This window comes from Bos taurus, chromosome 7 (assembly GCF_002263795.3).
Source record: "Bos taurus isolate L1 Dominette 01449 registration number 42190680 breed Hereford chromosome 7, ARS-UCD2.0, whole genome shotgun sequence".
In the NCBI taxonomy this organism is placed as follows: Eukaryota; Metazoa; Chordata; class Mammalia; order Artiodactyla; family Bovidae; genus Bos; species Bos taurus.
Genome location: NC_037334.1, coordinates 22618835 through 22634089, shown reverse-complemented (window position 1 = coordinate 22634089; position 15255 = coordinate 22618835). Strand labels below are relative to the sequence as shown.

Below are 15255 nucleotides of genomic sequence, written 5' to 3'. Positions count from 1 at the left end.
AGTAGATGAATGAAATGATGTAGAGAATCCAGACAGAAACCCATACTTATATATGGATAACTTTTTTTTCAGCAAAGGTGCAAAGGCAATGTAGTGAAGAAAGGATAGAATTTTCACAAATGCTAGAATAATTGAATGTCAATATGCAAAAAAAGAACTTGAATCCATATCTAACATCATTTAATAAAATTAACTCATAGGCAAAAATGTAAAACTTTAAATTATGAAACTTCTAGAAGAAACCACAGAAGGCCTTTGTGACCCTGGGTTAGGCAAAGATTTCTCAGATATGACAACAAAGGCATATCCCAATAACAAACTGACAAGTTGGACTTAATCAAAGTTAAAAATTTATGTTCTTCAAACTGTTTCACAAGAAATTACATATTATATGATTCTACTTATATGAAATGCCCAGAAAAGGAAACTCAAGAGACATAAAGTAGATCAGTATTTGCTTGGGACTGAGAACAGGGTTTAAGTGTAAATGGGCATAAGGGATCTTATTGTGGGTAAAAAATGTTCTAAAACTGATATATGGTGATGCTTAAACTCTCCAAATTTGCAAAAAATCATTTAATTGTAAAACTTTAAATGGGTAAATTTTATTATATGTAAAATATACTACATTAAGGTTTGTTTGTTTTTTTAAAGAAGACAATAGAAATAGTGTAAAAAGACAAGGTGCCCACTGGAAGAATATTCTTCAAAGCATATATCTCATAAAGGATTTGCATCCAGAATATGTAAAGAACTTTCAAAATTCTACAATGAGAAAATCAAATAATTTTTTAAATAGACAAAATATTGGAACAGGTATATCACCAAAAAGGATATGCAGATGTCAAATAAGTACGTGCTGCTGCTGCTGCTAAGTCACTTCAGTCGTATCCGATTCTCTGTGACCCCACTGATGGCAGCCCACCAGGTTCCTCTGTCCCTGGGATTCTCCAGGCAAGAATATGGGAGTGGATTGCCATTTCCTTCTCCAATGCATGCATGCATACTGAGTCGCTTCAGTTGTGTCCGACTCTGTGCAACCCTATGGACAGCAGCCCACCAGGCTCCTCTGTCCACGGGATTCTCCAGGCAAGAATACTGGAGTGGGTTGCCATTTCCTTTTCCAAAATAAGCACATGAAAAAGTGATTAACATATTAGTCCTTAGGGAAATATAAATTAAAATCACATTACGATATCACTTCATATCTATTAGAATGGTTCAAATTAAAAGACTGGCCATATTAAGTGTCACATGTAATGAAACAAGTTTCAAACACTGCTAGTAGAGGAGCCAAGATGGCGGAGGAGTAGGACGGGGAGAACACTTTCCCCCCCACAAATTCATCAAAAGAACATTTAAAAGCTGAGTAAATTCCACAAAACAACTTTTGAAGGCCGGTAGAGGACATCAGGCACCCAGAAAAGCAACCCAAGTCTTCGAAAGGAGGTAGGAAAAAATAAAAAAGACAAAAAAAGAGACAAAAGAGGGAGGGATGGAATTCTGTCCCGGGAAGGGAGTCTTAAAAAGAGAGGTTTCCAAACACCAGGAAACCTTCTCACTGCCGAATCTGTGCCGAGCTTTGGAAGCACAAAGGGCAACATAACAGGGAGGAAAAATAAATAAACAATTAAAACCCGCAGATTGCGAGACCTACGGTAACTCCCCCAGTGGAGAAGCAGCACAGATGCCTGCACACGCCATTAGCAGGTGGGGGCTGGGCAGGGAGGCACGGCGTGGGCTGCATTGCTTAGAGTAAGGACCTGGCCTGAATACCCTGAGCGCTATCTGAGTGAAATAATTTGGGCTAGCAAATCAGACTGTGGGATATCTACACGCGAAAAGCCAGCCCTAACCTAAGACACCGCCAGGCCCATGCATGGAACAAAGGAATGAACAGAGATAGCCGGCTGCAGACCATCCCCCTCCGGTGACAGGCAGCCAGAACTAGAAGGGGGCAATCACAGCCCCAGTGAGACATTATCTATAAAACTGTAAGCAGGCTTCTTTGCTAACTAAAACTTCTTGGGGGTCTGGATGGTCAATATCTACCTGAGAAGGTGCGCTGGTTGTACACCTAGATAACCAAGCGGCGAGCGGCAGGGAGGCAATAAGTCGCAGCAATCGTGCTCGCCAAGCACCTCATCACCTGAGCTGCTCGGACCTGTGAAGGGCACAAAGCGCAGGCCCAATCGAGTCTGCACCTCTGAGGACTACCCGAGAGCCTGAACCTGAGCGGCTTGGACCTGGGAGGTGCAGGCAGCCCAGGGCCGGCCTCAGATGGTTCCTGGCAGAGCAACCTAGAGCCTGAGCAGTGTGGGCAGGGAGGCTACATGCGCCGTGAGCGGGGGCAGACCCAGTGTGGCTGAGGCACTGCGAGCACATGCCAGTGTTATTTGTTTGTAGCATCCCTCCCTCCCTCCCCACAGCGCGACTGAACAAGTGAGCCTAAAAAAAAAAAAAAAAGTGTCCTCCACTGTCCCATTTGTGTCAGGGCAGAAACCAGACACTGAAGAGACCAGCAAACAGAAGAAGCTATAACAGAGGGAAATGCCTTGGAAGCTACAGGCAATAGATTAAAACCCTGTGGTTACTACCGACTACATAGGAAGGGGCCTATCTTGAGAAATATAAGTCGGACCAAGGAACTAGCCAAAAATGAACTGAACCCACAATACTCACAACAAAACCAGAGAAAGTCCTAGATATATTTTTACTATTTTTACGATCATTCTTTCTTTCTTTTTTTAATTAAAAAAAAATTCTAAGTCCTCTATTATTCCTTTAATTTTCACTTCTATAACCTATTACTTCGCAAAAAAAAAAGACCTTTTTTTTTTTTACAGCAAACTTCATATATATTTTTTTTATAATTTTTTGACCTTGTTTTTTTTTTTTCTTCTTCTTTTCTTTAACATTGTATTTTTGAAATTCCAAACTCTACTCTAGATTTTTAATTTTAGCTTTTTGGTATTTGTTATCAATTGTGTACCTGTATTTTCTTTATAATTTTTGCGACTTTGTTTGTTTTTGTTTGTTTTTTTCTCTCTTTCTTTTTCTTCTTCTTTTTTTTAACATTGTATTTTTGAAATTCCAAACTCTACTCTAGATTCTTAACTTTTGCTTTTTGGTATTAGTTATCAATTTTGTACCTGTATTTTCTTTATAATTTTCGTGACCTTGTTTGTTTTTATTTGTTCGTTTTTTCTTTCTTTCTTTTCCTTCTTCTTTTCTTCAACATTGTATTTTTGAAATTCCAAACTCTACTCTAGATTTTTAATTTTTGCTTTTATGTATTTGTTACCAATTTTGTACCTTGAAGAATCCAATCTTCAGTACCCATTTTTCACTAGGGAGCGAGATTACTGGCTTGACTGCTCTCTCTCCCTTTGGACTCTCCTTTTTCTCCACCAGGTCTCCTGTGTCTCCTCCCTAACCCCTCTCTACTCTACCCAACTCTGTGAATTTCTGTGAGTTCCAGATGGTAGAGAACACTTAGGGAACTGATTACTGGCTGGATCTGTCTGCCTCCTTTTCATTCCCCCCTTTTATCCTCCTGGCCACCTCTGTCTCCTTTCTCCTTCTTCTCTTCTCTGTATAACTCTGTGAACATCTCTGAGTGGTCCAGTTGTGGAGTGCACATGAGGAAGTGATTATTGGCTAGCCCACTCTCTCCTCTATTGATTCCACCTCATCTCATTCGGGTCACCTCTAACGCCCTCCTCCCTGTTCTCTTCTCCATGTAATGCTGTGAACCTCTCTGGGTGACCCTCACGGTAGAGAAACTTTTCATCTTTAATGTAGATGTTTTATCAGTGGTGCTGTATAGAAGGAGAAGTTTTGAAACTACAGTAAAAATAAGACCAATAACTGGAAGCAGGAGGCTTAAGTCCAAACCCTGTCTCCAGGGAACTCCTGACTCCAAGGAACATTAATTGACAGGAGCTCATCAAACGCCTCCATACCAACACTGAAACCAAGCACCACACAAGGGCCAACAAGTTCCAGGGCAAGACATACCAAGCAAATTCCCCAGCAAAAAAGGAACACAGCCCTGAGCACCAAGATACAGGCTGCCCAAAGTCACCCCAAAACCATAGACATCTCATAACTCATTACTGGACACTTCATTGCACTCCAGAGAGAAGAAATACAGCTCCACCCACCAGAACACTGACACAAGCTTCCCTAACCAGGAAACCTTGACAAGCCACCTATACAAACCCACACACAGCGAGGAAATGCCACAATAAACAGAACTCCACAAACTGCCAGAATACAGAAAGGACACCCCAAAATCAGCAATTTAAACAAGATGAAGAGACAGAGGAATACCCAGCAGATAAAGGAACAGGATAAATGCCCACCAAACCAAACAAAAGAGGAAGAGACAGGGAATCTACCTGATAAAGAATTCCAAATAATGATAGTGAAATTGATCCAAAATCTTGAAATCAAAATGGAATCACAGATAAATAGCCTGGAGACAAGGATTGAGAAGATGCAAGAAAGGTTTAACAAGGACCTAGAAGAAATAAAAAAGAGTCAATATATAATGAATAATGCAATAAATGAAATTAAAAACACTCTGGAGGCAACAAATAGTAGAATAACAGAGGCAGAAGATAGGATTAGTGAATTAGAAGATAGAATGGTAGAAATAAATGAATCAGAGAGGATAAAAGAAAAACGAATTAAAAGAAATGAGGACAATCTCAGAGACCTCCAGGACAATATTAAACGCTACAACATTCAAATCATAGGGGTCCCAGAAGAAGAAGACAAAAAGAAAGACCATGAGAAAATATTTGAGGAGATAATAGTTGAAAACTTCCCTAAAATGGGGAAGGAAATAATCACCCAAGTCCAAGAAACCCAGAGAGTCCCAAACAGGATAAACCCAAGGCGAAACACCCCAAGACACATATTAATCAAATTAACAAAGATCAAACACAAAGAACAAATATTAAAAGCAGCAGGGGAAAAACAACAAATAACACACAAGGGAACTCCCATAAGGATAACAGCTGATCTTTCAATAAAAACTCTTCAAGCCAGGAAGGAATGGCAAGACATACTTAAAATGATGAAAGAAAATAACCTACAGCCCAGATTATTGTACCCAGCAAGGATCTCATTCAAGTATGAAGGAGAAATCAAAAGCTTTTCAGACAAGCAAAAGCTGAGAGAATTCTGCACCACAAAACCAGCTCTCCAACAAATACTAAAGGATATTCTCTAGACAGGAAACACAAAAACGGTGTATAAATTCAAACCCAAAACAATAAAGTAAATGGCAACGGGATCATACTTATCAGTAATTACCTTAAACGTAAATGGGTTGAATGCCCCAACCAAAAGACAAAGACTGGCTGAATGGATAAAAAAACAAGACCCCTACATATGTTGTCTACAAGAGACCCACCTCAAAACAGGGGACACATACAGACTGAAAGTGAAGGGCTGGAAAAAGATTTTCCATGCAAATAAGGACCAAAAGAAAGCAGGAGTAGCAATACTCATATCAGATAAAATAGACTTTAAAACAAAGGCTGTGAAAAGAGACAAAGATGGTCACTACATAATGATCAAAGGATCAATCCAAGAAGAAGATATAACAATTATAAATATATATGCACCCAACACGGGAGCACCGCAATATGTAAGACAAATGCTAACAAGTATGAAAGGAGAAATTAACTATAACACAATTATAGTGGGAGACTTTAATACCCCACTTACACCTATGGATAGATCAACTAAACAGAAAATTAGCAAGGAAACACAAACTTTAAATGATTCAATGGACCAGTTAGACCTAATTGATATCTATAGGACATTTCACCCCAAAACAATGAATTTCACCTTTTTCTCAAGCACACATGGAACCTTCTCCAGGATAGATCACATCCTGGGCCATAAATCTAGCCTTGGTAAATTCAAAAAAATAGAAATCATCCCAAGCATCTTTTCTGACCACAATGCAGTAAGATTAGATCTCAATTACAGGAGAAAAACTATTAAAAATTCCAACATATGGAGGCTGAAAAACACGCTGCTGAATAACCAACAAATCACAGAAGAAATCAAAATTTGCATAGAAACGAATGAAAATGAAAACACAACAACCCAAAACCTGTGGGACACTGTAAAAGCAGTCCTAAGGGGAAAGTTCATAGCAATACAGGCATACCTCAAGAAAGAAGAAAAAAGTCAAATAAATAACCTAACTCCACATCTAAAGCAACTAGAAAAGGAAGAAATGAAGAACCCCAGGGTTAGTAAAAGGAAAGAAATATTAAAAATTAGAGCAGAAATAAATGCAAAAGAAACAAAGGAGACCATAGCAAAAGTCAACAAAGCCAAAAGCTGGTTCTTTGAAAGGATAAATAAAATTGACAAACCATTAGCCAGACTCATTGAGAAACAAAGGGAGAAAAATCAAATCAATAAAATTAGAAATGAAAATGGAGAGATCACAACAGACAACACAGAAATACAAAGGATCATAAGAGACTACTATCAACAATTATATGCCAATAAAATGGACAACGTGGAAGAAATGGACAAATTCTTAGAAAAGTATAACTTTCCAAGACTGGACCAGGAAGAAATAGAAAATCTTAACAGACCCATCACAAGCATGGAAATTGAAACTATAATCAAAAATCTTCCAGCAAACAAAAGCCCAGGTCCAGATGGCTTCACAGCTGAATTCTACCAAAAATTTAGAGAAGAGCTAACACCTATCCTGCTCAAACTCTTTCAGAAAATTGCAGAGGAAGGTAAACTTCCAAACTCTTTCTATGAGGCCACCATCACCCTAATACCAAAACCTGACAAAGATGCCACAAAAAAAGAAAACTACAGGCCAATATCACTGATGAACATAGATGCAAATCCAACAACACATTAAAAAGATCATATACCATGACCAAGTGTGCTTTATCCCAGGGATGCAAGGATTCTTCAATATCCACAAATCAATCAATGTAATACACCACATTAACAAATTGAAAAATAAAAACCATATGATTATCTCAATAGATGCAGAGAAAGCCTTTGACAAAATTCAACATCCATTTATGATAAAAACTCTCCAGAAAGCAGGACTAGAAGGAACATACCTCAACATAATAAAAGCTATATATGACAAACCCACAGCAAACATTATCCTCAATGGTGAAAAACTGAAAGCATTTCCTCTAAAGTCAGGAACAAGACAAGGGTGCCCACTTTCACCATTACTATTCAACATAGTTTTGGCCACAGCAATCAGAGCAGAAAAAGAAATAAAAGGAATCCAAATTGGAAAAGAAGAAGTAAAACTCTCACTATTTGCAGATGACATGATCCTCTACATAGAAAACCGTAAAGACTCCACCAGAAAATTACTAGAACTAATAAATGAATATAATAAAGTTGCAGGATATAAAATCAACACACAGAAATCCCTTGCATTCCTATACACTAATAATGAGAAAACAGAAAGAGAAATTAAGGAAACAATTCCATTCACCATTGCAACAGAAAGAATAAAATACTTAGGAATATATCTACCTAAAGAAACTAAAGACCTATATATAGAAAACTATAAAACACTGGTGAAAGAAATCAAAGAGGACACTAATAGATGGAGAAATATACTGTGTTCATGGATTGGAAGAATCAATATAGTGAAAATGAGTATACTACCCAAAGCAATTTATAGATTCAACGCAATCCCTATCAAGCTACTAACAGTATTCTTCACAGAGCTAGAACAAATAATTTCACAATTTGTATGGAAATACAAAAAACCTAGAATAGCCAAAGCTATCTTGAGAAAGAAGAATGGAACTGGAGGAATCAACCTACCTGACTTCAGGCTCTACTACAAAGCCACAGTTATCAAGACAGTATGGTACTGGCACAAAGACAGAAATATAGATCAATGGAACAAAATAGAAAGCCCAGAGATAAATCCACACACATATGGACAACTTGTCTTTCACAAAGGAGGCAAGAATATACAATGGATTAAAGACAATCTCTTTAACAAGTGGTGCTGGGAAAAGTGGTCAACCACTTGTAAAAGAATGAAACTAGAACACTTTCTAACACCATACACAAAAATAAACTCAAAATGGATTAAAGATCTAAATGTACGGCCAGAAACTATAAAATTCCTAGAGGAGAACATAGGCAAAACACTCTATGACATACATCACAGCAGGATCCTCTATGACCCACCTCCCAGAATATTGGAAATAAAAGCAAAAATAAACAAATGGGACCTAATTAAACTTAAAAGCTTCTGCACATCAAAGGAAACTATAAGCAAGGTGAAAAGGCAGCCTTCAGAATGGGATAAAATAATAGCAAATGAAGCAACTGACAAACAACTAATCTCAAAAATATACAAGCAACTCCTACAGCTCAATTCCAGAAAAATAAATGACCCAATCAAAAAATGGGCCAAAGAACTAAATAGACATTTCTCCAAAGAAGACATACAGATGGCTAACAAACACATGAAAAGATGCTCAACATCACTCATTATCAGAGAAATGCAAATCAAAACCACTATGAGGTACCATTTCATGCCAGTCAGCATGACTGTGATCCAAAAGTCTACAAGCAATAAATGCTGGAGAGGGTGTGAAGAAAAGGGAAGCCTCTTACACTGTTGGTGGGAATGCAAACTAGTACGGCCACTATGGAGAACAGTGTGGAGATTCCTTAAAAAACTGGAAATAGAACTGCCTTATGATCCAGCACTCCCACTGCTGGGCATACACACTGAGGAAACCAGAAGGGAAAGAGACACGTGTACCCCAATGTTCAACACAGCACTGTTTATAATAGCCAGGACATGGAAGCAACCTAGATGTCCATCAGCAGATGAATGGATAAGAAAGCGGTGGTACATATACACAATGGAGTATTACTCAGCCATTAAAAAGAATACATTTGAATCAGTTCTAATGAGGTGGATGAAACTGGAGCCTATTATACAGAGTGAATTAAGTCAGAAAGAAAAACACCAATACAGTATACTAACGCATATGGAATTTAGAAAGATGGTAACAATAACCCTGTGTATGAGACAGCAAGAGACACTGATGTATAGAACAGTCTTATGGACTCTGTGGGAGAGGGAGAGGGTGGGAAGATTTGGGAGAATGGCATTGAAACATGTATAATATCATGTATGAAACGAGTTGCCAGTCCAGGTTCGATGCATGATACTGGATGCTTGGGGCTGGTGCACTGGGACAACCCAGAGGGATGGTATGGGGAGGGAGGAGGGAGGAGGGTTCAGGATGGGGAATAAATGTATACCTGTGGCGGATTCATTTCGATATTTGGCAAAACTAATACAATTATGTAAAGTTTAAAAATAAAATAAAATTAAAACAGAAAACTAAAAAAAAAAAAAAAAACACTGCTAGTAGAAATGTAAGATGGTATAACTACTTGGAAAACAGCTTGGCAGTTTCCATTTTTAGGTATTTATCCAAGAGGAAAGAAAATATACACCTATACTGTAAAAGAATGTGTATTATAACACTTGCTAAAACAATAAGGAAAGTTTTATTCAAAACTTGCAATAGTGGTATTGCAATAGCAGAGAGAGGTTGTGTCCAATTCCAAATACAGCAAAGATAGCTGGGGATTTAAAGCCAATGAACAGTGAAAGCATCAGAGGATGGGAAAACTGCTAAGAGGAGAGACATCAAGGGTAAGGAGATTCTTGCTAAACTTATCTAAGATACTATGATTTATGATAGGAAATATATATTTGATCTTTGCCCCCATTTCTGGCATAGAGCTGAAATTCCCTAGGTGATAAGAGAAATGAGGTGTCTTTTGTTACATTAATAAAGTGACTTTTGAACTATAGCTAGGATAGCGGCTGGTTGTGAGGGAAACCAACTATGTAATTAGAGGATTAGGACTTTCAGGCCCATACCATAACATCTTCTCATAAGGGAGGAGAGAGTAGCTAGAGGTTGAATGAATCACCAATGACCATTGATTTAATCAATCATGCCTATGTAATGAAGTCTCCATAAAATTCCAAAAGGACAGGGTTCAAAGAGCATCTTGGTGAGACTGGGGAGAATGGCACTCCAAGAGAAAGCCTGGACCCTCTGCACCCATCCACCATACTTTGCTCTATGCACCTCATCTATCTGGCTGTTCCTGAATCATATCCTTTTATAATAAAACAGTAATTTAGTGAGTAAAATGTTTTTCTGAGTTCTATGAGCCACTATAGAAAATTAATCAAACCCAAGGAGAGAGTTGTGAGAACTTCTGATTTACAGCCAGTAAGTTAGAAGTAAAGGACTTGTGACTGGAGTCTGAAGTCTCAGGAGACAGGTAATGGAACCTCCAATTTGTAGCCAGCCTGTCAGAAACACAGGTAATAACCTGGGCTTGCAATTGGTGTCTGAAGTATAAGGTGTTCCTGTAGGACAGAGCCCTTTACCTGTGGAATCTGTTGCTGTCTCTGGGTAGTGTCAGAATTGGGTTGAATTTCATCCACCTGCAATGTAGGAGACTTGGGTTCAATCCCTGGGTTGGGAAGATGCCCTGGAGAAGGGAAAGGCTACCCATTCCAGTATTCTGGCCTGGAGAATTCCATGGACTGTATAGCCCAAGGGGCCACAAAGAGTCAGACAAGACTGAGCGACTTTCACTTTCACTTTCTAGGATACCCAGCTGGTGCCTGGAATTTGCTTGTTTGTTAAGTGAAGGAAAACCCTCCCCATCAATACACTCATTGAAACTAGGTCCAGGAACTGATTTAGACTTAATATGCCAGCATGCTAAAGGCAGCCAGAATGATCAGATATCAGAGGTGGAGGACTTTCTGTAAACTGGTGAGCAGAATTCTTGCTAAAATCATATTCAAGGATGGACATGGAAGCCCAAGGTCAAGGCCTAGTTTAGAAGAGAGCTCAGGATAGCCTCACTAAAGTTGATTATGGAGAGATTCTTTGTTAATACAAATACTTCACTGAAATGTTCCAAGCAGCTAAATAATATAAATGTCCATAAATAGATGAATGGGTAAATAAATTATGGTATACCACGCAATGAAATATTACTTAGCAATAAAAAGGAACAAACTATTGATACACTCAAACACAACAAACTGATACACAACAAAATATGGAAAATCCTTCAAGAAATGGATACCAGATCACCTGACCTGCTTCCTGAGAACTGTATGCAGGTCAAGAAGCAACAGTTAGAACTGGACATGGAACAACAGACTGGTTCCAAAATGGGAAAGAAGTACGTAAAGGTTGTATACTGTCACTCTGCTTCTTTAACTCATATGCAGAGTACATCATGAGAAATGCTGGACTGGATGAAGCACAAGCTGGAATCAAGATTGCCGGGAGAAACATCAATAACCTCAGATATGCAGATGACACCACCCTTATGGCAGAAAGGGAAGAAAAACTAAAGAGCCTCTTGATGAAAGTGAAAGAGAAGAGTGAAAAAGTTGGCTTAAAACTCAACATTCAGAAAACTCAGATCATGGCATCTGGTCCCATCACTTCATGGCAAATTGATGGGGAAACAGTGGAAACAGTGACTTTATTATTTGGGGTCCACAATCACTTCAGATGGTGACTGCAGCCATGAAATTAAAAGACACTTGCTCCTTGGAAAAAAGTTATGACCAACCTATACAGCATATTAAAAAGCAGAGACATTACTTTGCCAACAAAGGTCCATCTAGTCAAGGCTATGGTTTTTCCCATGTATGGATGTGAGAGTTGGACTATAAAGAAAGCTGAGCGCCAAAGAACTGATTCTTTTGAACTGTGGTATTGGAGAAGACTGTTGAGAGTCTGGACAGCAAGGAGACCCAACCAGTCCATCCAAAAGGAAATCATTGCTGAATATTCATTGGAAGGACTGATGCTGAAGCTGAAACTCCAATCCTTTGGTCACCTGATGTGAAGAACTGACTCATTGGAAAAGACCCTGATGCTGGGAAAGATTGAGGATGGGAGGAGAAGGGGACAGCAGGGGATGAGATGGTTGAATGGCATCACTGACTCAATGAATATGAGTTTGAGTAAACACTGGGAGTTGGTGATGGACAGGGATGCCTGGCGTGCTGCAGTCCATGGGGTCACAAAGAGTTAGACACGACTGAGCAACTGAACTGAAACTGATTGATATACTCAACAATATGGCTGAATCTCAAAATAGCTATGCTGAGTGAAGGAAGTCAGACTAAAAAAAAAAACAACTCTCTCTGTCTTGAAGGACTCCAAAATCCAATCTGTTATGACAGTAACTAGATAAGTAGTTGCTTGTGGGGCATGAAGAAAGAAATTGTAATATTATAGGAGGAAACTTCTGGTGATGAATATTTTCACTATCTTGATTGTGGTGGTGGTTTCAAAGATGCTTATATACAGGAAAACTTTTTTTTTTACTTTTATTAGAGTATAGTCACTTTATAATATTGTGTTAGTGTCTACTGTACAGCAAAGTGAATCAGATATATATATAGATATATTCCATTTTTTGGATTTTCTTCCCATTTAGGTCACCATACAGCATTGAGTAGAGTTCCCTGGGCTATACAGAAGGTTCTCATTAGTTATCTATTTTATACATGGCATCACTAATATATGTATGTCAATCCTAAATTCCCAATTCACCCCATTCCCCTCTTTTCCCCTTGGTACCCATAGGCTTGTTCTCTATGTCTGTGTCTCTATTTCTGCTTTGTAAATATGATTGTGTATATCAATACCAGGCTTTCCTGGTGGCTCAGGTGGTAAAGAAAACACATGCAATATAGGAGACCACCTGCAATACAGGGGACCCAGATTCAATCCCTGGGTTGGGAAGATCCCCTGGAGAAAGAAATGGCAACCCACTCCAGTATTCTTTCCTGGGAAATCCCATGAACAGAGGAATCTGGTGGGCTACCATCTATGGGTCACAAGAGTCAGATATGACTTAATGACTAAACCACCACCATACTAATGTCAACTTTTGGTGATGAGTATTTTCACTATCTTGATTGTGCTGATGGTTTCAAGGGTGCTCATATATGTAAGAAATTTAAATTGCACACTTTAAATATTTGTAGCTCATTGTATGTCAATTATATCATGGCTCAACAAAGAATCTTTTTTTTTTAAGTAACAGTTCCCAGTCTCAACAAGGCTCTCCGCAATGGGCTATAATTTTGGGTTTCCCTAGTTCTTCCATTCCCCTAAACTCCTATTTTAAACCCTTTTAAATATCCTTAAGCCTCTTATCCTATATTCTTTCTTTCTCTTCCTTTCTCTGGAAGATTATCCCTCAAGTTGCCTCTAGTCTCAGCCTTTCTCCACCCTGGGAGCCAAAATAAACTTTATACTAGAACATTCATATCTCCTGTTTACAAACTCTTACCAGCACCCCCTCCAGAAAAATCCAAATTCCTTAACAAGGATTATAAGACCATCTTTGATGTTGGCCTCTACTTATCTCTACAATCTCATCTCTAGCTTTTTCCTCACCATCTGCATCCCCATCTTCACCTTAGGGTCACACTGGGGTCTAGCTACAATAAACTACCACCCATTCCTAAGTTCTGCATTTTTATTTCTTTATCTCTCTGCCCTTTTCTTGTCTTATTCTTTCTCTCTCTTGTCTGCCCTCTCTCCCTTTTCTGTCTCTTTCTCTCTCTCCCCCCGCTTCTGTTCTCCTCTCTTTTTCCAGTCATCCTCTGTCTTTACTCCCATCCCCCCACCCCCCCTGCCATGGCTCTTAAGAGTTATGCATTTTATTAGTACTTCCATATATTCTTGCTAACACAACTAAGTTGACGTCAACAATTTCTATGTACAGACATACCAAGTTTTGGATCCAAGTAGGATAATACTATTTCATCTGGGTTTTTTATATTCCTAGGTCTTGACGATGCAAAGTGACAGCCTAATATCCTTTATTTGGAATGATATCTGATAGCTGACTCCACATGTAGATGATGTTAGCCTCAACTGAGTTACAGATCTCTTAAAGTATCTCATATACAAAGTATACAATATACAAGTAATTATTTCTTTTAGTAAGTGAAGGAAAATTTGAAACTACTACCTCATTTGAAGAACTGTCTTGCAAAGTTGACACAGGAACAATTTCATCTGAATTAACATAATTGCTGACATTTGGAAATAGTTCTTCAAAAGATGCTTTTTGCACTGAGGACAAATCAATCTATAAAAGAATACATTACTCTTGTAGAAGTACAATACTGCAAAACAATCATTTTTAAGTAACCAAAGAAAAGTTGAACTACTCTCTCAATTGAATGATTTTCTTGTGAGCTTGACATATGAATAATTTTATCTGAATTAATATAATTGCTGATATTTAGAAATACCTCTTCAAAAGATGCATGTTTAACTGGGAACAAATAAATCTATAAAGAATAGTACAAGGCTCTTTAGCTTTAAAATTATTTTTAAATAAGAATTTTCATTTGCTAAAGTATCATTTAATGTATACATATTAAGTGGTCCCATCACTTCATGGCAAATAGATGGGAAAACAGTGGAAATAGTAACAGACTTTATTTTGGGGGGCTCCAAAATCACTGCAGATGGTGACTGCAGCCATGAAATTAAAAGACGCTTACTCCTTGGAAGGAAATTTATGACCAACCTGCTGCTGCTAAGTTGCTTCAGTCGTGTCCGACTCTGTGCAACCCCAGAGATGGCAGCCCACCAGGCTCCCCCGTCTCTGGGATTCTCCAGGCAAGAACACTGGAGTGGGTTGCCATTTCCTTCTCCAATGCATGAAAGTGAAAAGTGAAAGTGAAGTCGCTCAGTCGTGTCTGACTCTTAGCGACCCCATGGACTGTAGCCCACCAGGCTTCTCCATCCATGGGATTTTCCCAGCAAGAGTACTAGAGTGGGGTGCCATTGCCTTCTCCGATGACCAACCTAGACAGCATATTAAAAAGCAGAGACATTTGTCAACAAAGGTCCGTCTAGTCAAGGCTATGGTTTTTCCAGTAGTCATGTATGGATGTGAGAGTTGGACTATAAAGAGGGCTGAGAGCAGAAGAATTGATATTTTTGAACTGTGGTGTTGGAGAAGACTCTTGAGAGTCCCTTGGACTGCAAGGAGATCCAACCAGGCCATCTTAAGGGAAATTGGTCCTGGGTGTTCATCGGAAGGACTGATGTTGAAGCTGAAACTCCAGTATTTTTGCCACCTGATACAAAGAGCTGACTC

The 15255-nt window shown here is 38.8% G+C and overlaps 1 protein-coding gene across 3 annotated transcripts in view; it reads right to left on the bottom strand.

The window, feature by feature from the left end:
* MEIKIN (meiotic kinetochore factor) overlaps positions 1–15255 on the bottom strand; it is a 138359-nt gene that overhangs the window by 49977 nt on the left and 73127 nt on the right. For all 3 annotated transcript variants that reach the window (XR_009495214.1, XR_009495215.1, XM_024995043.2), the window contains exon 12: positions 14113–14232. Coding sequence is in view for 1 of the 3 variants with exons in the window: in XM_024995043.2 (XP_024850811.1) it covers positions 14113–14232 (120 nt within the window). In the remaining 2 variants the exon portion in view is untranslated. The remainder of the gene's footprint in view (positions 1–14112; positions 14233–15255) is intronic.